This window comes from Triticum aestivum, chromosome 1D, assembly GCF_018294505.1.
Source record: "Triticum aestivum cultivar Chinese Spring chromosome 1D, IWGSC CS RefSeq v2.1, whole genome shotgun sequence".
Taxonomy (NCBI): Eukaryota; Viridiplantae; Streptophyta; class Magnoliopsida; order Poales; family Poaceae; genus Triticum; species Triticum aestivum.
In genome coordinates this window covers 439,916,360-439,937,912 of record NC_057796.1, presented here as the reverse complement: position 1 = coordinate 439,937,912, position 21,553 = coordinate 439,916,360, and the positions used below count along the sequence as shown (strand labels likewise).

The 21,553-nt window shown below is 50.0% G+C and overlaps 1 protein-coding gene across 1 annotated transcript; it reads right to left on the bottom strand.

Moving 5' to 3' along the window:
• Nucleotides 1-13,851: 13,851 nt before the first annotated feature.
• LOC123182727 (protein STICHEL-like 4) lies at nt 13,852-19,108 on the bottom strand. The gene is made up of 6 exons (XM_044595384.1): nt 17,193-19,108; nt 16,573-16,792; nt 15,902-16,420; nt 14,829-15,441; nt 14,601-14,661; nt 13,852-14,095 (listed from the first exon to the last, which is right to left on the bottom strand). The coding sequence occupies exons 1-6, from the start codon at nt 18,879-18,881 to the stop codon at nt 14,003-14,005; spliced, it is 3,195 nt and encodes a 1,064-aa protein (XP_044451319.1). The 5' UTR covers nt 18,882-19,108; the 3' UTR covers nt 13,852-14,002.
• Nucleotides 19,109-21,553: the final 2,445 nt, after the last annotated feature.

Here is a 21,553-nt window from a genome sequence, read left to right as displayed (position 1 = left end):
GCTATTCTTGATTGGACTCCTCCCAAGAACGTTAAGCAAGTCAGAAGTTTTCTCGGTCTCGCCAGCTATTGCCGTCGATTCGTCGAGAACTTCTCTAAGATCGCCAGGCCTCTGACTAACCTGTTGCATAAGGGTGTCAAGTTCCAATGGACAGACAAATGTCAGGAAAGTTTCCAGGCACTCAAAGACAAGTTGACTTCTGCCCCAGTTCTAGCTCCACCTGATACTAAGAAGGACTTCGTCATTTACTGCGACGCTTCCCGTCAAGGATTAGGCTGTGTCCTAATGCAAGACCGCAAAGTGATTGCTTATGCCTCTCGGCAATTGCGCCCTCACGAAGAGAACTACCCAGTTCACGACCTCGAACTTGCTACTGTCATTCATGCGCTGAAGCAGTGGCGACATTACCTTCTCGGTAATCGTTGCGAGATCTTCACTGACCACCAAAGTCTGAAGTATCTGTTTACTCAGCCAGATCTGAACCTCCGTCAACAGAGATGGATGGAGCTTGTTGCAGACTTCGACTTGGGTATTTCCTATACGCCAGGCAAGGCTAATGTAATGGCTGATGCCTTGAGCCGCAAGTCTTACTGCAACCACCTCCAGGTTCATAAAGTTCAGCCCTCGCTTGTTGAAGAATTCAGGAAGTTGAACCTCCATATTGTTCCTTCGGGTGCACTCGCTCCCCCTCCTAAGGAGTTTGGCAAGGTGAACCTCCACGTTGTTACCCAGGGTTCCCTCAATACCCTAGTTGCTAAACCAGATCTCGAGGACAGCATCAAAAGGCTACAGAAGTATGACTCTGAAGCCCACAAGATTAAGCGCTACCTCGCAGAAGGAAAGCCCTCATTCTTCACCATTGCTGAAGATGGCACCTTATACTTCAAGGGCCGCCTAGTGGTGCCATGTGCAGAGAAAAACCTGGATATGACGCAGGAAGTTATGAAGGAAGCTCATGATACGCCTCTATGTATCCATCCTGGTAGTACAAAGATGTATCAAGACATCCGTCAGAGATTCTGGTGGTCTAATATGAAGCAAGACATTGCTCGTTATGTTGCTGAGTGTGACGTTTGCCGTCGTATCAAAGCAGAACATCAAAGGCCTGCTGGAACTCTGCAACCTATCTCTATTCCTGAATGGAAATGGGACCATGTTGAGATGGACTTCGTCACTGGATTTCCCAAGTCACAGAAAGGTAATGATGCTATTCTTGTCGTCATTGACCGGCTTTCCAAAGTTGCACATTTTCTGGCAGTCAAAGAAACGATCACTGCTAGCCAGTTGGCAACGCTCTATATGTCCAGGATTGTTTCACTCCATGGTATTCCATTGGTTATCAGCTCAGACCGTGGCAGCTTATTCACTTCAAGGTTCTGGGCAAGTTTCCAAGAAGCTATGGGAACTCATCTGTCATTCAGTACTGCGTTTCATCCTCAATCGCAAGGGCAAGTTGAACGCGTCAACCAAGTTCTCGAAGACATGCTTCGAGCTTGTGTTATTTCCTTCGGCAAGAAATGGGAGGAATCTCTCCCGTATGCTGAGTTCTCTTATAATAATAGCTATCAAGCTAGTCTGAAGATGGCCCCCTTCGAAGTGTTATATGGACGAAAGTGCCGAACCCCTCTAAACTGGTCAGAAACTAGGGAACGTCCACTCTTCGGTCCGGATATTATCCAAGATGCCGAAGAACAAGTCCGCATTATTCGCGAGAATCTCAAGACTGCTCAGTCACGTCAGAAGAGTCAGTATGACCGTCATCATAAAGACATGGTCTATCAACCTGGCGAAAAGGCTTATCTTCGAGTCACACCTATGAAGGGTGCTCACCGCTTCGGGATCAAGGGCAAACTAGCTCCTCGCTATATTGGCCCATTCACTATTCTCGAAAGGCGTGGAAAAGTGGCATACCAACTGGAGCTACCGCCGAACCTTTCTCAGGTTCACGATGTGTTCCATGTGTCACAGCTCCGCCGTTGCTTCAAGGACCCAATCCGAGCGGTGGATCATGAAGTGCTCGAATTGCAGCAAGACCTCTCCTATAAGGAGCATCCGGTCCGCATTCTCGACCAAGCTGAACGCCGCACACGTCAGAAGGCGATCAAGTTTCTCAAAGTCCAGTGGTCGCACCATTCTGAAGATGAGGCCACTTGGGAACGAGAGGATCGTCTGCGCGAAGAATACCCCGCACTGTTTCCTTCTACCTCCTAAATCTCGGGACGAGATTTCTTGTAGTGGAGGAGATTTGTAACACCCCGAGGATCATGCTACAGTAACTCTCTGTGATTAAGCTAATCATGTTGCTAAACAGGGCTTGATCACATTGGAATCACATTTCTTTTCAAACTCCTAATTCAAACTTCAATTAAATTTAAAGTGGAAAATAAAAGTTTTCAAAATTTTAAACAAAAATGTTCGGTGGGTGCCAAATAATACACTGGTAATTATTGTGGAGAAAACTCCTTTTTAGAAAATGCCTAAGTATTTTAAAATGGATTAAAAGGTGAAAGAAAATAAATAAAAGAAAATGCAAAACAAAACAGAAAACAAAAACAAAAACAAAAGCCCCCCCCACTGGACCCCTGGCCCGACTGGGCCGACCCCCAGGCCCAGCCGGCCTAGCCCACCTCTCCCATTCGCCCTCCCCTTCCCTGTTCCCCCGACCGGGGTCGGAACAGGCAGGTCCCCGCCGCACCACCTCGCCGGCGACGGGGGAGGATAAGGACGCCAGCACCCCCCCTCCTCGGGCCCCTCTCCCACTCGCCCCCCGCTCACCTCTCGGCCTCTGCGCCTCTCCCTCCCCCCCCCAGATCCACGCCGCTCCCTCCTTCCCCACGCCCGACGCGGTCGCCGCCGTTCTCCGTCGTTCACGCGGCCACCGAGCCCCGTTCCCCTCCCCGGCGTGTCCACGAGCTCCGCCACGTCGAGCCCGTCCTCCCCAACCACCTGCTCGAGCCGGGACCCCCTACATCGCCCCCCAACGCCGTCGCCTTCTTCCTCGGGTCGCCGCCGTCTCCTTCGACTCCGGCGACTGCTGCTGCTACTAAGCCACCCACGGGCCTCCGTGTGCCGCGCGGTGAGCTTCTCCCCCTCCTCCCCTGTCCTTTCGCTCTCGCACGCCCCCTAGCTGCTTCCCCCCGCGCGCCCGAACGCAGCGCCGCGGAGCTCGCCGCCGGCAAGGCTCCGGTGACCTTTTGGTCACGGGCTCAAGCCCGTTGCACTCCCCACAGCGCGTAGATGCTCCCCAGCCCCTCCGCTTGCTCGATAGCACGACGTAGCCCCGTTTCCGTCGGGCACCCGTGCGCGCCGCCGCCTCCGCCGCTCGCCGGCACCGATTCCGGCCAGGTCCGGCGAAGCTACGGCCACCATTGGATGCGGCGCTGCGAGCTCCTTCGAATGAGCCTAGCCCCGCTCCTCCCCGAGCCCCGTAGCGCGATTCCGGCCAACTCCGGCGAGGGGCCGCCGCTGTTTTGGTCGCCGGAGTCGCTCCGGCGCCGGCCGCCGACGTGGCTGGCCTGGGGCCACCCCAGTGCCACTGCCAGTGGGCCCCGTGGGTCCCAGTTGACTGGGTTGACCCAGTCAACTGCTGACTGGGCAGGCCCAGCCACTGACATGCGGGCCCCGCCGCATAATTAACAAAAAAAATGTTTTTATAAATAAAACTAATTAATTAATCTAATTAGGCACTGACAGGTGGGGTCCAGTAGTTAATTAATCTAATTTTAGTTAATTTAATCTTCTAATTAGTCCACTCTCTATGACAGGTAGGACCCACCTGTCTGGTTTGACTGGTCAGCCGACCTGTTGACTTGCTGACGTCAGCATTACCTCATGCTGACGTCATAATTCATTTTTGCTACATTCAAATAATTCCAGAAATTCAAATAATCTTTGAAAATTCATATCTTTTAAACCGTAACTCGGATGAAAATGTTTTCTATATGAAAGTTGCTCAGAACGACGAGACGAATCCGAATACGCAGTCCGTTCGTCCACCACACCTCCCCAACCTATCGAACTAGCAACTTTCCCCCTCCGGTCCGTCTGTCCGAAAACGCGAAACATCGGGAATACTTTCTCGGATGTTCCCCCCTTCGCCGGTACCACCTACTGTCGCGTTAGGACACACCTCGCACTGTTCATTGTCATGTCACGCATCGTCATGCTTATGTTTGCATTGTGTTTACTGTTTCTTCCCCCCTCTTCTCTCCGGTAGACTACGAGACCGACATTGCTGCTGCCCAGTTCGACTACGGAGTTGACGACCCCTCCTACTTGCCAGAGCAACCAGGCAAGCCCCCCCCTTGATCACCAGATATCGCCTATTCTTCTCTATACTGCTTGCATTAGAGTAGTGTAGCACGTTACTGCTTTTCGATATCCTACCCTGATGCATAGCCTATCCTTGCTACTACTGTTGATACCTTTACCTGCAATCCTACATGCTTAGTATAGGATGCTAGATTTCCATCAGTGGCCCTACATTCTTGTCCGTCTGCTGTGCTATACTATCGGGCCGTGATCACCTGGGCGGTGATCACGGGTATATACTTATATACTAAATACATGACACATGTGATGACTAAAGTCGGGTCGGCTCGTAGGAGTACCCGCAAGTGGATCTTTGTGGCGGAGCGACAGGGCAGGTTGAGACCGCCTAGGTGAGAGGTGGGCCTGGCCCTGGTCGGCGTTCGCGGATACTTAACACGCTTAACGAGATCTTGGTATTTGATCTGAGTCTGGCCATTTGGTCTATACGCACTAACCATCTACGCGGGAGTAGTTATGGGTATCCCGGCGTCGTGGTATCAGCCGAAGCCTTCTTGACGTCAGCGACTGAGTGGCGCGCGCCGGATTGGACTGGAACGCCACTAGGCTAGGTCTGCTTCCGGCCGCGTACGCAACGTGCAGGTGTGCATAGGGCGATGGGCCCAGACCCCTGCGCGCATAGGGTTAGACCGGCGTGCTGACCTCTCTGTTGTGCTTAGGTGGGGCTGCGACGCGTTGATCTTACGAGGCCGGGCATGACCCAGGAAAGTGTGTCCGGCCAAATGGGATCAAGCGTGTTGGGTTATGTGGTGCACCCCTGCAGGGAAGTTTATCTATTCGAATAGCCGTGTCCCTCGGTAAAAGGACGACCCGGAGTTGTACCTTGACCTTATGACAACTAGAACTGGATACTGAATAAAATACACCCTTCCAAGTGCCAGATACAACCCGGTGATCGCTCTCTAACAGGGCGACGAGGAGGGGATCGCCGGGTAGGATTATGCTATGCGATGCTACTTGGAGGACTTCAATCTACTCTCTTCTACATGCTGCAAGATGGAGATGACCAGAAGCGTAGTCTTCGACAGGACTAGCTATCCCCCTTTTATTCTGGCATTCTGCAGTCCAGTCCACTGATATGCCCCTTTACACATATACCCATGCATATGTAGTATAGCTCCTTGCTTGCGAGTACTTTGGATGAGTACTCACGGTTGCCTTTCTCCCTCTTTTCCCCCTTTCCTTCCTATCTGGATGTCGCAACCAGATGCTGGAGTCCAGGAGCCAGACGCCACCGTCGACGACGACACTTACGACACTGGAGGTGCCTACTACTACGTGCAGCCCGCTGACGACGACCAGGAGTAGTTAGGAGGATCCCAGGCAGGAGGCCTGCGCCTCGTTCGATCTGTATCCCAGTTTGTGCTAGCCTTCTTAAGGCAAACTTGTTTAACTTATGTCTGTACTCAGATATTGTTGCTTCCGCTGACTCGTCTGTGATCGAGCACTTGTATTCGAGCCCTCGAGGCCCCTGGCTTGTATTATGATGCTTGTATGGCTTATTTCTGTTGTAGAGTTGTGCTGTGATATCTTTCCGTGAGTCCCTGACCTTGATCGTACACATTTGCGTGCATGATTAGTGTACGGTCAAATCGGGGGCGTCACAGTTCTGCTGCTCCTCCGTCAGGGACGAGTGACGGTGTCCTGGACTAGGGGATACTCACCACGTCGTCTCCCGATCAGTTAGATTGGGCCGAGGACCCCATGGACGCATACTCATGGGCCAGTTCGGACAACCCCTGCCGCATACAAGGGAGACTACACAAGACTTGGCGCCCAAGACAAGGACTCTCCTAAACCCTAGGCCTCCGGTGTCTTATATAAACTAAGGCCAGGCTAGTCAATAGACGATCTCATTCATTACTACGATCTCGTGGTAGATACATGTACTCTGTACTACACCCATATGAAAACAATCAAAAGCAGCATGTAGGGTATTATCTCATCAAGAGAGCCCGAAGCTGGGTAAAAACCCCGTGTCCATGTTACCATCGCTCCAAGACGCGTAGCTTAGGACCCCTACTCCGAGATACGCCGGATATTGAACCGACATTGGTGCTTTCATTGAGAGCCTGCTGGGTGATCGCCGCGGATCGATGGATGATCAGGTGATATTTTTTCAGTTAGATTTGTACTGTACAAATTATGTCCTTTGCAAAATTGGTGCTATCACGTCTGTGCAATTTTTGTCTGCGGCCAGATCGAGAATAAGAAATTCTGGTCAGCGGCGGTGGTGCAACCTATACGAAAACGGCAGCACATGGTTGGAAGATTTGTGGCGGCCGAGGACCTGCCCACGCGGAGTAATACAGACGGGCTGGCCAACAGGAAGACCGGCAGCAATACAGAGGGAGGTTCCATCCTTCCTTTTTATACTTTTTGTTTAATAACAATCCTTTAGCTAGTGTTTTGTCCCGTGCGTATTGACGTACTAGATTGACTGGACCCTAGCGTGAGGAGTAGTACTATACTACTACTACTTGCTAGCCCTCACGTGAGATGTTAGATCTCCTGGTCCATATTGATTTTAATGTGATGACTAATGGCTACATCCCCGTTATTGTTAGCGGTCGGCTTCCTCGTACGAGTGTCGGGTTCAATGTATAATATTTTTCCTCGAGGAGCGAATTATTGCTTGGGCCAGTGTTGTTTGCTTTGCACAGCCGAGGAGGACGAACACGTTTGCGTACAGTCCGCGCGAAGCAGCGCCCGTAGCTAAGCATAAATTCAGCTATGCGGCAACCCACAGGGAGATTTATTTCTTTTCCTTTTTAATTCAATACATATGTAGTCGACCGCTGGTCTTCTACTTTTTCTGACAAATACGCAGAATAAAAGTGCTACTAAGCATATCGAGGAATGGCTTTGCAGCATGTTCGGCACGGATCAGTTCGTCCGTTTGCTCCGGTCTGCTACAGTCGTCGTTGCTGGCGTTCAGGTCGTATTTTTCCAAATTATTCGTTTAGCACTATTATACACAGAATATTTTTTGTTGGCATGTACTGCATCATTTTGCCAGAGGAATTCTACTGTCGCTTGTACCGGGCATCAGTCCGGCCAGCCCCTCCCTGTCACATGGGCAGGCCGACCTTCGCCGACATCGCCGTGCCACGACGCCAACGCGCCAACGAGCTAGCCTCAGCGCTCAGGCCATATTTACCAAACTTTTTTCGCATAAATTAATTATGCGCCCTTTTTTCATTATTATTTTTTTGGTCTGCACTATTTTACCTGTACAGAAAATTGACGTAGATCGGGCCGCACTATCCCCTCGGCGTGGTGTCCTCGTTGCCCACCACCATCGACCGAATTGTGTCGTCGCCTTGGAGCGCTGCCCTGTGTTGGCAACCCCCCATCGTCGCTCCGTCACCTCAGCTAGACTGAGGGCTTCACCTCTTCGGAGTGCCGAGTTCTTCGCTCGGCCACATCGGGCTTGGGGGCTGAGACCTTGTCCCGCACCAAGCTCGGACCGCGTCATCAATGCCGAACACATTAACCAGCTAAGTCGCTTTGACGCTCAAAAACTTCCAGTTTTAAATTTTGTTCGATTCGATCAAGCATTATACCTTTTTCGCAAAAAGTGGCTTGTGAAAATCTTCCTTGCCAAAACTTTGTTTGTGACACACAAATTCAAATACCCCGTTTACTTGGGGGCTTCCTTTATGAAGTTTTTCCTCTTGCATATGATTATACTGGTATGGCTTCGTTCCTTGTTCGTGTATTATGCCACAATATGCACCATGTTGACTTAAGTGTTCCGCAAGCTGGGTTACCTTGCTCCTGTGTTTACCCCTACGTTCCCGATTGTTCGGCTAGGGAGTAAAGGGAGCACCTCTGCGATTATCACGATCGGGTCATCCGAGCCAGACCTCAGACTGGGTGAAGCCGAAAGTTAGTGCTCTTATTGTTTTCAATTATGGTCGGCACACAACGGAACTCATGAGTAAAAAAAATCTATTGCACAAGTCTCATAGTAACAATGAGCACCGAAGAAAGGTATCGGTGGGGGTACTATTTTCTTCGAAGATGCTTCTTACACTTCGTCAGTAATATAGCATAAGTTCCCTGAGCGTGCTTTGTCTGTTACAGCCTTATGGCCTGATTGCCTGGTTATCGGAAACGCTGTCGATATTCTCGACAGGTGGAGTACATAACACTTTTCGGCCCATGACCGAAGAGGGAGAAGCCGACGGTCGGTTAAGACGCGTATAAAGCTCGGGTGAACACAGATATGATATAAGTATTTTGGTACATACAATCATTATACATAAAATTCTTTTACTCAAGTGACTTGGGGCTCTTAAATTGCATGAGCCGTTTTACAATAAATTTTTCTTCTCAGTCGATGCAAAGTCTTTTTCTATCACTCCTTTTTCGACGCGAGTGTGTGGTCAATAGCCGAATAGCCTGATTTTTTTTTCTCTCAAACTGCTCGAGTTTTAGTCCGCTGAACTGGCCTAACGAGAAACACCCCGTCTTCGGGATAGGGAGGTTGAAGCCGAAGGATGACCCGCTTGACGTCTTGAGATAGGACGCGTCATGTTAAAACATGACAGAAGCACTTTTTTTCTCTAAGACCAATTTTTTGGATTGGCACCGAACACTTCATCTAGTTCGGACGTCAAGTTTTTCCTGAGGTTTTTTGGTTTTCCAAGCCTATGGCACTTTTAAACAATTTGTGTGTTTCCAGCATAAGCCACGCAGTGCAACGCCGGACACCTTTTGAGATTCGGCAAAAACATTCTCGGATATTGCTATATATGCATTGGTTTCGAATTGTGTCCTCGGTCAATAGTTGGGTTGCCCGGCTCCTGTGCTTGCCGCCTACGTTCCGCTTTTGTTCGGCTAGGTGTGCAAAAGGAGAACCACTGCGATTATGCTTCCAGCTCGCATGGTTAAGCACCTCAGTGGAGAAAGCCGAAAACTGACTGTCACAATAAGCGTAAACTGGTCAGCGATCCGATGACTGTGTTAAATGACGGGCCGTTCATGACATTGGCCGAAGTGTTTACGGCTTGACCTAGGCTGTCGCCGAACACTAACCGGGGGCTAGTAATTGGCCTCCCAACGTTAAGCTCCTATGACTAAGTGAAAGTTATAAACCCGCATATCTGATTGCCTCATTTCCGCTAACAAAACCGCCTTCGGGCACCGAGACATCGGCTAAGGGTTGTCTTGTTATTGCGGAAACACCCTGCGTAGTATCTACAAAGGGGTAGAAGCCGACGATGGGCCACTTTCAACTGATAAACGGTCGCAACGGAGTCAAAATAAACATATCATCGGTGTTTAAATTTAATATATGAGGGCTGCCTTCCGCAATCATCGTTATAAAGCCATCAATTTGACTTAAGATTTTGGCCAAGCTGGGTTGCCTCGCTCCTGTGTTTACCCATACGTTCCCGATTGTTCGGCTAGGGAGTAAAGGGAGCACCTCTGCGATTGTCACGGTCGGGTCATCCGAGCCGGACCTCAGACTGGGTGAAGCCGAAAGCTAGCAATCTTAAAGTATCACATTGGTCGGCAACGACGGAAGTGAAATTTTTTGGTTCATTAATACCATAGAATTCGGGAACTTTCCCCGAACTAAATCCTCAATATTTTTCTCCTGCATTGATCGGAGGTGAGGTTTCATGATCATGGTTGGCATGACAACCCATTTTCTTTGGAAGATGTTTCTTACATTAAACAGTAATACAACATATCTCTCTGCGTACCTTTGTTTATAAAATCGTATGGCCGGATTGCCTTGTTTGTCGTAAATCTTTGCCCTTGTAAAGGCTTTATAAAGTAGGACAAACACTCCTCGGCTACTGGCCAAGGAGGTGGAAGCCGATGGTCGGTCAACAAATTTTTGTACAATGCGGATCCGAGCATTGATGATGAAAAGCATTTGGATACATAGAATCATTACACATACTTTGTGATTTTACTTTGGATATGGATCCTTAATTCGGCCACCCGTGCCCACATTAAGGCTCGGGGGCTACTGGGCTTCGTGCTTATTATTTACAAATATTAAAGGGGTACATCGATCCCCTGATCTGGTGTTGCCACCCGACCAGTGTCTCGGGGGCTACTGCATTGACAATCCAATGCAGAAAATTTAAAGTGCAATATAGTTTTCGAGGAGATTATTATCCTCAGGTTGGTCGGCCGCACCCAACCTGAGTCTCGAGGACTTTGCACACCGCGTTTCTATTCCTAAATATGCTGTCGAGCTGGGAATTGATCCTCAGGCTGATTTTATGAATCGACCTGAGTCTCAGGGGCTACTAGGGTCAGCGGTTTGATTTTTACCTTCAGGTGCATCCCGGATATTAGGCCAACACGCACCTTGAGGGCTACTGGCTATACATCTCAGCAGAGGTTACATTGCACAATTCGAGATTAAGTTCATAAAAATCAGCCCATGGACGAGGTGGTGTACTACCTCGGATACAGTCCGGCGTTGGTGCTCGACTACAATAGACACCCCGGCAGCAGTCCGGCATAAAGCTCGGACGCCAGTGGTTGGCTCCGTAGAGGGCATTTCTGGCATTAAGCTCGGCTAAACTCCTTCGAATTTTTTGAGCCAAGGTGATCTATGACACCTCGGATATAGTCCGGCGTTGGAGCTCGGATACTCTCCGGCGTTGGAGTTTGGATTCAGTCCGGCGTTGGAGCTCGGATACAATCCGGCGTTGGTGCTCGGCTGCAAAAGATACCTCAAATGCAGTCCGGCGTTGGAGCTCGGATGCAAGAGGACACCGCCGCACGGGGACAACTTCAAACCTGAGGTGGGCGTGAAAATAACAAAGGCATTGATAAAGGTCGGAAACTTAAAGGGGCTCCTCGGATACCTGACGTGTAAACTCTTCGGATGCACTTTGGCGATCCTCAAGATCGAAGATGGTAAGATTTGTTGAACCAGTTTTCAAGACCGACGACCGAAGATGAAGAACAGTTCGGCAGAATCGAGGAGCGTCCCCAACTTGAAGACCGGTTCAGGGGGCTACCGACGGTGTCCTGGACTAGGGGGTACTCACCACGTCGTCTCCCGATCAGTTAGATTGGGCCGAGGACCCCATGGCCGCATACTCATGGGCCAGTTCGGACAACCCCTGCCGCATACAAGGGAGATTCCACAAGACTTGGCGCCCAAGACAAGGACTCTCCTAAACCCTAGGCCTCCGGTGTCTTATATAAACCGAGGCGAGGCTAGTCAATAGACGATCTCATTCATTACTACGATCTCGTGGTAGATACATGTACTCTGTACTACACCCATATGAAAACAATCAAATGCAGCATGTAGGGTATTATCTCATCAAGAGAGCCCGAAGCTGGGTAAAAACCCCGTGTCCATGTTACCATCGCTCCAAGACGCCTAGCTTAGGACCCCTACTACGAGATACGCCGGATATTGAACTGACAACGAGCGGATGCGGGCGATCTCGGCCCGCCGCGCCACCCCTTCGGGCACCGGTGGCACCGGGAGGCCGCCGGCGCTCAGCCTCCACGCCCCCGGCACTCGCATGTCCGGGGGCGCCGGGTACTCGGCCTCGTAGAGCAGGCGCGCCTCCGGCTTTTGGAGGTGGCGGCGGCCGAAGCCGTTCGCCGCCGCGTCATCGCCTGGGAACCTCTCGGCCATCTGTTCGTTGGCGGGAAGAGGGGAGAGTGTTGCTTTCTGCGCCGGAGAGGGGGGAAATGAGAGCTGTGGCGTCCACCGGTGGGGAGGTCGCCTTTTATAGCCGCAGCTGGGGTGGCGACGGGCTGCATGCCGGGCGACGCGTGGCGGGAGAGGGCGGGACGCGTGTCGCGGCGCCTTCACTGTGCCGCCCGTGAGGCATCAATGGAGGCTGACCGGCGCGGCAGCCTTCGCAGTGATTCCCGCAGGAACCGAGGCGATGAGGGCGACGAAGCGGCGTCTCGCTGACTCGGCGGGCCCATCCTCTTTCGCGCCAAATACGCTCGCCCCGGCGCCCCCGGGCGCCCCCCAGCGTGCCGGGTTCGGCCTAGGTCTGCCGGCACCAGTTTCGGTCCAAACCGGCGAAAAACGGGTTCCTGAGGGCGCGACTGGGCCGATTTTTGAGCGCCGGCACGGAAAAATCGCTTGGGGGTGCCTGTTGGGGGTGCGGCTGGAGATGCTCTTAGGCCTTGTGTTTCAGTCAGGAAAAGCAACCGACTTGCATGAGCTTGATCGAGTATAGAAGATCCAATGGAATGTACCATCTCAGACCATGAGAAAAGTTCGTAGCTCACCAAGGGCTAACGGAACGCATAAATCAGTTTATTCAACAGTAACAGCTCGGTTACAAAGCAAGCTAGAGATGCCCAGAACAAAATCTCTTCATATCTGGCATGTAATTCATTGACGCTTCACTGCTGCAGCAAGACATACTCAGTGGTCAGTGCTACACAGCTCTAAACAAACGGTTTTCTATGCTGTAACGTTGCACCATATATACTTCCGAAAAGGCAGGTTGGGCTACGAGGACCCTGTTCCTGGAGCACATTCCAAAGGGCCGGCAAGAAAGGCAGCTCCTTCTCCGGAATAGTCGATCGGGCTCGGAGCATATGCCGTCTGAAGATCCATATCCCAAGGCACATCGTGCAGTATATAAGGGAAGCCAAGAAGCAGAATGCTTACATCAACGAGCGCAAGAACTTCAGAACATTGGAGCCAAGCAGGCAGGGAGAGCAAAAGTTGGCCCATCTCCATGTGTTGCGGCGTGTGAATCCCAGGGCGCTTCTCCATTGGCACGGCGGCATGCATGCACGGAAGCTCCATGCACGGAAGCTACCTAGCTAGCCATGCTGTGCGTGCCAAAGGAGAATTGCCCTGCGATTCACCTCGGCTGCTCTGTCACTGTGATCCAGCAGGACAGGATGTGCTGCACAAGTCATATCCTGCAATGCAGGAACCCCATCTCCTTAGCCTCCTTAATGTGGATCTTCTTCGTGAAGCAGAGTAGTTTGTTAGCCCGTGTTATCACATGGTTAAGGCCCTCACCTATTTGTCTCAACTTGGAACTCTAAAGCAGTCCTCACAGGTTGCTACAATCAAGATGGTGAGGGAGTATAACACATACTGTATATAATTAGGGATTCATATATAATGCGGTAACTGCTATGTAGTGCTTGTGGCCCTTCGACCGCAATCAATAGGGGTAACCATGACCCTCACCTTAATCAGCACTATAGCCATTCCATGATGTAGAAGAAATTAACGAATCAAGTGGTAGATCTTCAGTCTTTAGCAGGTGCATGTTAACAAGTTTTATTTTCAGATGCATATATACCCCCTAATCACTCAAAGATTAAATGTTGATTTGTCAATGTAATTTGGTACAAACAAATGGACAACATGCATTTAGTACCTCGCGTGATTTGCTTTTGTTTATCTGTAATAACGGTTAAGTGTGTGCTTTCGTAGACGGTGCTGCGCAACGCCTAGCATGATAACGTTAGTACCTTGCAGCTGTGCCATAAACTGTGGCAAGGGCTTGCTGTTGGCATTTCAGACAATTTCAGGGAAAATAATGGACATGGTGGAAATTTCTCATTCTTCTACATGTTAAACGATGTACAGAATGACCTACATTCTTACAGGTTGCTACAATTACAGAGAATCAACCACAGAGATCAATTTAGCTCCATGAAAAATCTGGTGGACCTAGGCAGCGGCATGTTATCTTGGAGATTTCACTGAAATGCACCTTCCGCACAAGACGAGTCTTGATAGGGCTCGCGATCTTCGAGTCCTTATCTTCAATGCTGAGAGCTGCAGCGAAATGACACAATGTCGCTCAGCGAGGATGAGAAAGTATAGCTGACAGGATAAACATGAAGTGGAAATACTCTATCACCTTCCCTCAAAAAAAAAATTCTATCACCTTTTGATCAACGAGAAAGGCATGTATCCCGTGACATACAGCCATTTTCCGGACAGTATTAAACTAAGATCTCATGCTGACGATGATCCTTTTGCGAAGAACTCTACCGTTTCTATTTAATACTCCCTTTGAAGCCACAGTTCGCTTATTTTGTCTTTTGGAAGCATACATTCTGCTATTTTCAGTGAGTCAACGGTATGAAACTAAGAATGGTGATCTTGGTTACTGGCAATTGTTTCTTATATTTTACATAAATGACTACTTTTCAACAGATAACTATCATGCCATGCGTCTTATATGGAGCCCAAGCTTAAGTTACTTAGGGGAATGAAAAATATATAAACTACTCTAGGACTGAAGTTTTGGGTTGGTGTGATCCCAGGTCATTATTACCTTCCGTCTAGTAGTGCTCGAAGCTTTCCAACAAAGCAGACTCGACCTAGGCTCTAATCTCCTGCAAATAGATAAACAGTCCATAATCATATTCTAGGATCAAAGAAGGGAACTCCATGTTGAACCAAATTACAAGATCTAACCCAGGCTCCGTTATAATATTGCATGCTAAAGTTTAAAGTAATTTGTATGAACAGATTTAATTGGTTGTAGTATGGGATTACTTACAAATTCTCTTGCTCTAACTTTTCTGTTATTGACATCCCTTTTTGTCTTGACCAGCCTCCTTGCTGAGAACAAGCTTCCGCCTTGTTCATAACATGAGCAAGAGATACCTTACCTCTTACTATATTTTTTTGTCGATCATGTTCATTTGTTCCTCCCGGAGGACGTATATTTTCTTGGTCATGTGATGACAAAGCTGCTTCCCATACACTTCTTCTTTTATCTGAGGCAACAGCACCAGTATCTGGTTCCCCGTACCATTCCATTTCAGAAGGACCCACTTCAATAATCTCACCTTCAGTCAATATGTGTGGATCAGATTGCATCCATCTTGTCTGATTTGAGCTAGTACCCTGGGCAACTCTGCCTTTCTGGAGCCTGCTAACTAAATTTTCACCTCCAGAAGAAACTGAACTATGTTTCGTAAAAGACCTCGTTAAAGCAATGTTGGAATAGGCATCCTCAACACCTTCTCCGCCATCCTTCGATTCATATCGGATTTCAAGTATTATAGCAGAAGAAAGAACAGACTCAAATGCTTGCAAAATTTGACCCCTTGACTTTTCAGCTTTGGACTTGTTCACTCGAGAACTGAACATTAACTGCACAGTTGGTGCTGCAGGAAGAAAAGAACAAAATGTAAGAACAAAGATTATTGAAACAATATCATTACAATGGCACAATTTAATGTTTGCTTGGTTAGTTATAAAAAAAATATGTATTTCAGAGTTACTTCAACACGGTTTTAAACTTGTTAGCAATCTTGAAGAACTAGCATGATATATTCCATGCCTAGGGAAGATTAACAGTGCATAGAAGCAATGTATACATCTGACCATAACCAAGATAACAAATTCCACTAAATTACATGGTCACCAAATACTAACATATAAACGCAAACCACTTCTAATATATTATTATCTATATATGCAGCACTGCTTGCACTTCTACACTAATAGTTATTTAGCACATTAACAATGATAAGAACAAAGTTTTCCATAGGCATATTCTGCAATGAAAATCTTGACAAAGTATACAAATAATACAGGCAGAAATGGAATAAGAGAGAATCTTGCCTGTGCCAAGGCTAACAGAGATCACCCGTCCCTCTTTAGCCATCATTTTTCTCAACGAATCTGACTGAACATTTTCTAGAACAGCTTGCCAAATCATCTCGTTATCAGTTTTGCTACATTTAGATCCTTCATTCATTCTGGTAGCACTTGTTGACAGCATATGGCCATCTGGTGTATGTTCCCTGAGTCTCCTTCCACCATGGTAATTGTTTGCCGTGACATGGCTAGAACAAATCCCCAGATTAGCATTTCTGTATTGCAGATTTTCCTGGTCACATGCTCTTGATAACCCATGTGGACCAGAGTTCCTTGCTATATCCCCATCAGGGTATGTAGGCAAACCCTGGTTAAAACTTGTACTTGTCGATGAACTTGGCAGTACATATTGTTTATCAGGAGCAAGCTGGAGCAGAGCAGCTGTAAGCCAGGTCATCTTATCATTAGAGACCCTCAACTGTTTTTCAGCTTCAGAGAGTGTTTTCAAGGCCTGGCGCAGTTTTTCCATATCCTCCTTTGATACTGTAATCAATGCAACAAAAATTACAATGTGAAAACAGAATATTTACAGTAGTAGACTTCCATGTAATACATGGTTCAGGGCGAATTATCCCCTACGGTAAAATCCTTTCAAAGTAATAAATAAATAGATAAAAAAGAATATTGTTGCTTACAGGTTGGACGTTTGAAGAATTTTCTTCGAATTCTTTCCTGTGCGAATGTGTAGGTGCCAGCAAGGATGTCAGTTATTATTGTGGCGAGTTGAGACATTAGGGACAAAGGCTCAACACCTGTTTCAGTAATATCACGCAAAGCTTTCACCGTGTTTGCAGTGTCAGCAGATAGTGCCAAATCAAGCAGATTTACCAATTTATCATCAGAAACCAAGCCAGCCTGTCAGGTAACAAAGTATTAGAAACGACAACCAACCTAAAAAGAACTCAAAAAAAGAAACGACAATCATATCGGTACACTTAGAATGCAAGAATGTGTTATTTAGAGAGATAAACACAAGTATTTTACTAAAAAGGTGTTTGGTGCTTCCAGTTGTGACTTTGACTTGCTGAACTCTTCTGTGCAGTATGCCAAAATGGGAACACACATTGGAAGAGAAATTTGAAGTGTATGACAATGATATCGTTAATTCAGCTTCACAACATATTCCAGAGTTATATAAGAAATAACTTCCCCAGCTACAGAATTCTTTACCATTTTTATTTAGCCTAAAATTATTCAATTATCTATATTACCTAATATAGAAGTAATTCTTATGACTCATTGCTGGAAAACTTACAAGTTCTTGAACAAGTGGCATTGTAATTCTCTGCCCAAGCAAACTCAATTGATCCAAGGTCATCTCTGCATCCCTCAATGACCCATCTGACCGGGAAGCAATAAGCTTCAAGGCATCTCTATCGACATCTAGGCCATCACTAGTACAAATCCACTGCGAAGTGTTGACAATGTCGCATTCCTTCAGTTTGGGGAAAAAGAACTTTTGGCACCTTGACATAATTATATGTGGGAGATCGAGATTTGGGCTGATGAGAACAAAAACCACACGCCGAGGCGCACGCTCGACAACCTTCGATATGACACTCCACGTGTCAGGCGGCAGTGTGTTGCAATCATCCACGATGAACACCCTGTGGTGCGCCGGCAGCGGCGAAAGCATCACATTGTCAAGGATATCCACGATGCTGTCCAGGTCAATGTTGCCAACAGGCCCAATCTCCACCAAACTTCTACTCTTCCCCAGATTGTGCGCGATACAAGACGCGCATGTGTCGCAAGGCTTGGGGTGTTCAGGAGAATGGCAATTCAGCGCCTTGGCGAACACCCGAGCGCACGATGTTTTGCCTGTGCCGTGCGGCCCATAGAAGACATAAACGGAGCCGATCTTCCTCTTGAGAATGGCATTGGACAGCGCCTGCACAACCAAGCTCTGCCCAACAACGTCCTTGAAAGTCCTGGGTGCATACTTCTGAGTGAGGCTCCGGTGCCGGCCACGCTGCGAGCCCCGGGACTTCTGCCCCGAGCGCGCCTCGGACATGAGGTCGGAATCCAGCTCGCTGCTCTGGTTGGAGAAAATCCCGAGCTCCCCAGAGAAGCTCCTGGAAATGGCACGGATGCCGCCATTTCGCGCGCCCTCGGCGAGCAGCGGCAGTGAGTCGGAGTCGGAGCTGGTGGAGGACGTCAGCCGCGCCGTCACCGGGAAGTGCGGGTGCGAGCGCGACCCGTCCGCGTAGGCGCCGCAGGAGGCCGCGGAGGCGGCGGCCAAGGACCTCCGCGCCGCGGCCGCCGACTTGGGGTCGGACAGGCCGCAGGAGAGGCTCCGGCCGGCCATGTCGAGGATGGACTTGCTGCGGTGGTGGAGGCGCGACCAGTTCCAGGGGATGCCGCAGACGTTGCGCGAGTCCTGCGACGCCTGGGGCCGCGGGCGCTGCTGCAGCCCCTCGCTGCCGCCGCTGTCGTCGCCGCCCGCGCCGGCGCCGAAGAAGTACCTGTTGCCGCAGACGGCCTCCTGGGAGCTGGAGTTGGCGGAGAAGGCGCCGGCGCGATCCGGACCGCCGGCGTCCGCAGCAGCGGGCGCGGCCCGGCGGCCGGCCCCGCGCCTGAACCGGCGGCGCGGGCGGCGGGAGGCGGGCCGGCTGGGCCGCGGGTCCTCCGCGAGCTGGTCGAGGAGGGTCTTGAGGCCGGGGGCGGGGGGGTCCTCCGGCTCGGGGGGCTCGGCGGCGACGCGGGAGGAGGAGTCGACGGAGCGGCGGGTGGAGGGGTCCCGGAGCGAGCGGGAGCGCTGCATCGCGAGGAGGTCCCGCATGAGCGACGCGGAGGACTCGGGGGGGCTGCGCCGCCGGCCGGACGCGCTGCCGTGGCCGTGCGCGTGGTGGTGGCGGAGGTGGATGCAGTTGGTGAGGTGCGCGTGGGCGCGGAGGTGCTCCCCGCTGCTGCCGCCCGCCGCGCTTTCCGGCGGGGCCGGCATTGCGCTGGCTGCGCTGATCCGGCCGCGGCGGGCTCTCCGGCTAAATCATCGGGGCCGGCCGCCCGGGAGATTCGGGTGCTGGCTGGCTCGTGCCTCGCGGCTGTTGACTGGAGTCGTGGGAGACTGGGAGCGGGAGGGGGAGGGTGGTGTGGCCTGGTGCGAGGCGGCGTCCACCGGGCCGCGTGCGGGAACTGGCTGTGACTGTGATGCCATCGGCGCAGGCTGCACGGTGACACTTCTTTTCTACAACTACCTTCGCGTGTCTCATTTCCACATGATTTACTTTTATTGACAGAAATAGCAACAACTTAAACTAGCGGCTAAACGATAGACTAGTGCCCTGGCCCCGTGTCGTCCCCCCGCGGGCGGCCCGGGCGCAAGAACCCTAGCCGCCTCCCCCAGATCCTACTGAGACTTCAATATTAGAGCGAATATATTCGGAAACCTAAAAAAAATTCAAGAATAATGCGAGCATGCGATGTAAATTGAAACTTCAATATTCCGATGCATAGAAACATGGCCGTAGGCCTAGAGTTAGATCAACCTCTTCTCTACTTCAGTAGGGTTGACAACGATGTTGTCCCATCCATCCCCCCCCCCCCCCCCCCCGCGCGTCGTCTTCTCACTGTAGGTCTAAAGGTGTCGTGTTGTCGACCGATGGAAAAGCTAACACGAGAGCTCGGATAGAAACCTCGCTGCACACCTTACATGGAAAGAGACATCAAGTTAGAGAACTGAACCGGAGCCAAAACCAGACCTTGATGAATACCATTATCGTCCACCCACCAGCACACGCCCTTGACCTGTCCACATGGGCCTAAGGTTGAAAAGACGACGCTTCGAAGAAGGAAATGAAGCGAAAGCACCGCGCCACACTCAAGTCTGGCAAAGCCAGACCTAGGGTTTTCACTGAGGGCCAAAAGAGGACGAGGTTTGGATCCACGACAATGCATCCAAGGGAAGTGCTTGCGCCCTAAGGTTCTGTCGTTGTCGCCATCGACAATCGAGGGGCGCCCAACCTCCTGACATAATAAATGGCTCCACTCTTATGTTTAGTTATTTTTATGGTGTTCGGAAAACCTGATACTTCAAGTGAAAAACATCGGGGTTTTTTTTTGTGTGTGTGGAAGATTTTGTATTACTCATCAATCAACCAGGGCACAATCCGCTCTACAAAGATCCTCCATCTCAATTGATCTAACAAGGGGCATGCATGATCTGCCATACAAGTTTTTTTTTTGTGTGTGTGTGAAAAATATCTACCATACAAGTCGACAGTGCTTTCCCCTCTCGCTTTTCAGGTGACATGCCATGCGTTTCCATTTAGGGCGTCATGGACCCTGCGGAACCAGCTTCTATCCGTGACTTTTTTTTTGTCTTGTTGTCAATGAAATGAAAACGGAAATAAAAAGCATGTAACGGATTGTAGTGCTGATCAAAGGCAGCCTCAAAAAGGAGTGGCGCGCGCTTGCTAACCCTCAAAGCCTACGAACGAACACGGCCTACACCATGGTTTGCCCCGCCTACTTCAATTCTACTCTGTCTCATGCGGCACTTTTCCATGCCAGACTTCGTTACCACTCGCCTCGCATGACATGATATGATAGGGATGGTCGAAATCGTGGCTTACTGAAACCGGGATGCGATTTATCAGCCGATATAATGCTAGTTTATTACTCGAAGCCTGCAAGAGCAGGGGAGATAATGATGTTTCATTCAGAGAAAAAGAAGGCACTTCTTCTTTTTTATGGGAAGAAAGAAACAAGACACTTTTTGGTGACGGACCGGACCGGACCGGAGAGCAAAGCCCACGTGTCGGGGGGCGGCACGGGCCCGAACGGCTATTTGGCGCCCAACATCGCTAGACCCACACACGCGCGCGATGTGGCCCAGAGAAACCTTTGATTGGACCGATTGATAATCCTAGTGCTACGTGACTGTGTCTCGTCGACCGAAAGCTCATGGAAGCATTCCTCGTGGGTAGAGCACTCTGGGTGCCAGTAGCAGCGCTGCAATTTGAAGTCACGGGCAATCACGAAGATGCATGAACGGTCTGCGCGCGCGCCTGTGAAGCCAGAGTGCGTTCTCCCTCCCTCCACCGCGGTTCGAAACGGAAAGCCCAGGAGAGGAGAGGAGAGGAGATCCACGTGGGAGACATGCTAGTACTAGAGCACAGCACGTACTGTACTACTGTGCAAAGTGCAGAGACAGAGAACAGCAGCACGTATCGTCAGTTATCCGGGAGTCAAGCCTCTCCAAGCGTGCGCGTGACTCAAAACCAGCTGCGCGGCGAAGGCCCAAGGAGTGAACACCTGCGTAAACCTAACCTAACAAGAGTTACCGGCTCTGCACTCTGCGAATTCCCCACGCTAATCGCTGTCAGCGATGAGGAGCAGCGCCTGGCATCGATAGTTACGTGGTTCGTACCCGTCTGTCTCATTTGGACTTCTCGCGCCCCGGCGTCTAATAATATGGGCACGAGTGACGGTGTGATACTAGGTTCTGCTGCACTTGCTAGATTCGATCTACAGACAAGTAGTACCAGTACGAGTCTCCTCCGGCCTAATCTCGCGCTGACACAAGCTTACAGCTACCAACACCAGCACGTAGCCAGGAATCATTTTGTGCACGGAATACTAGTACAGTTTGATTCAAAAAGTTATACAGTACTC

Bases quoted from the DNA above. Each gene is read 5' to 3' on its own strand.
- LOC123182727 (XM_044595384.1), bottom strand. From the start codon at position 18,881: ATGCCGGCCCCGCCGGAAAGCGCGGCGGGCGGCAGCAGCGGGGAGCAC. The intron at 16,793-17,192 runs GTAAGTTTTCCA...GTTACCTGACAG, and splicing joins TGCCACTTGTTCAAGAACTT to GCTGGCTTGGTTTCTGATGA. The intron at 14,662-14,828 runs GTAAGTAATCCC...ATCTATTTGCAG, and splicing joins AAGTTAGAGCAAGAGAATTT to GAGATTAGAGCCTAGGTCGA.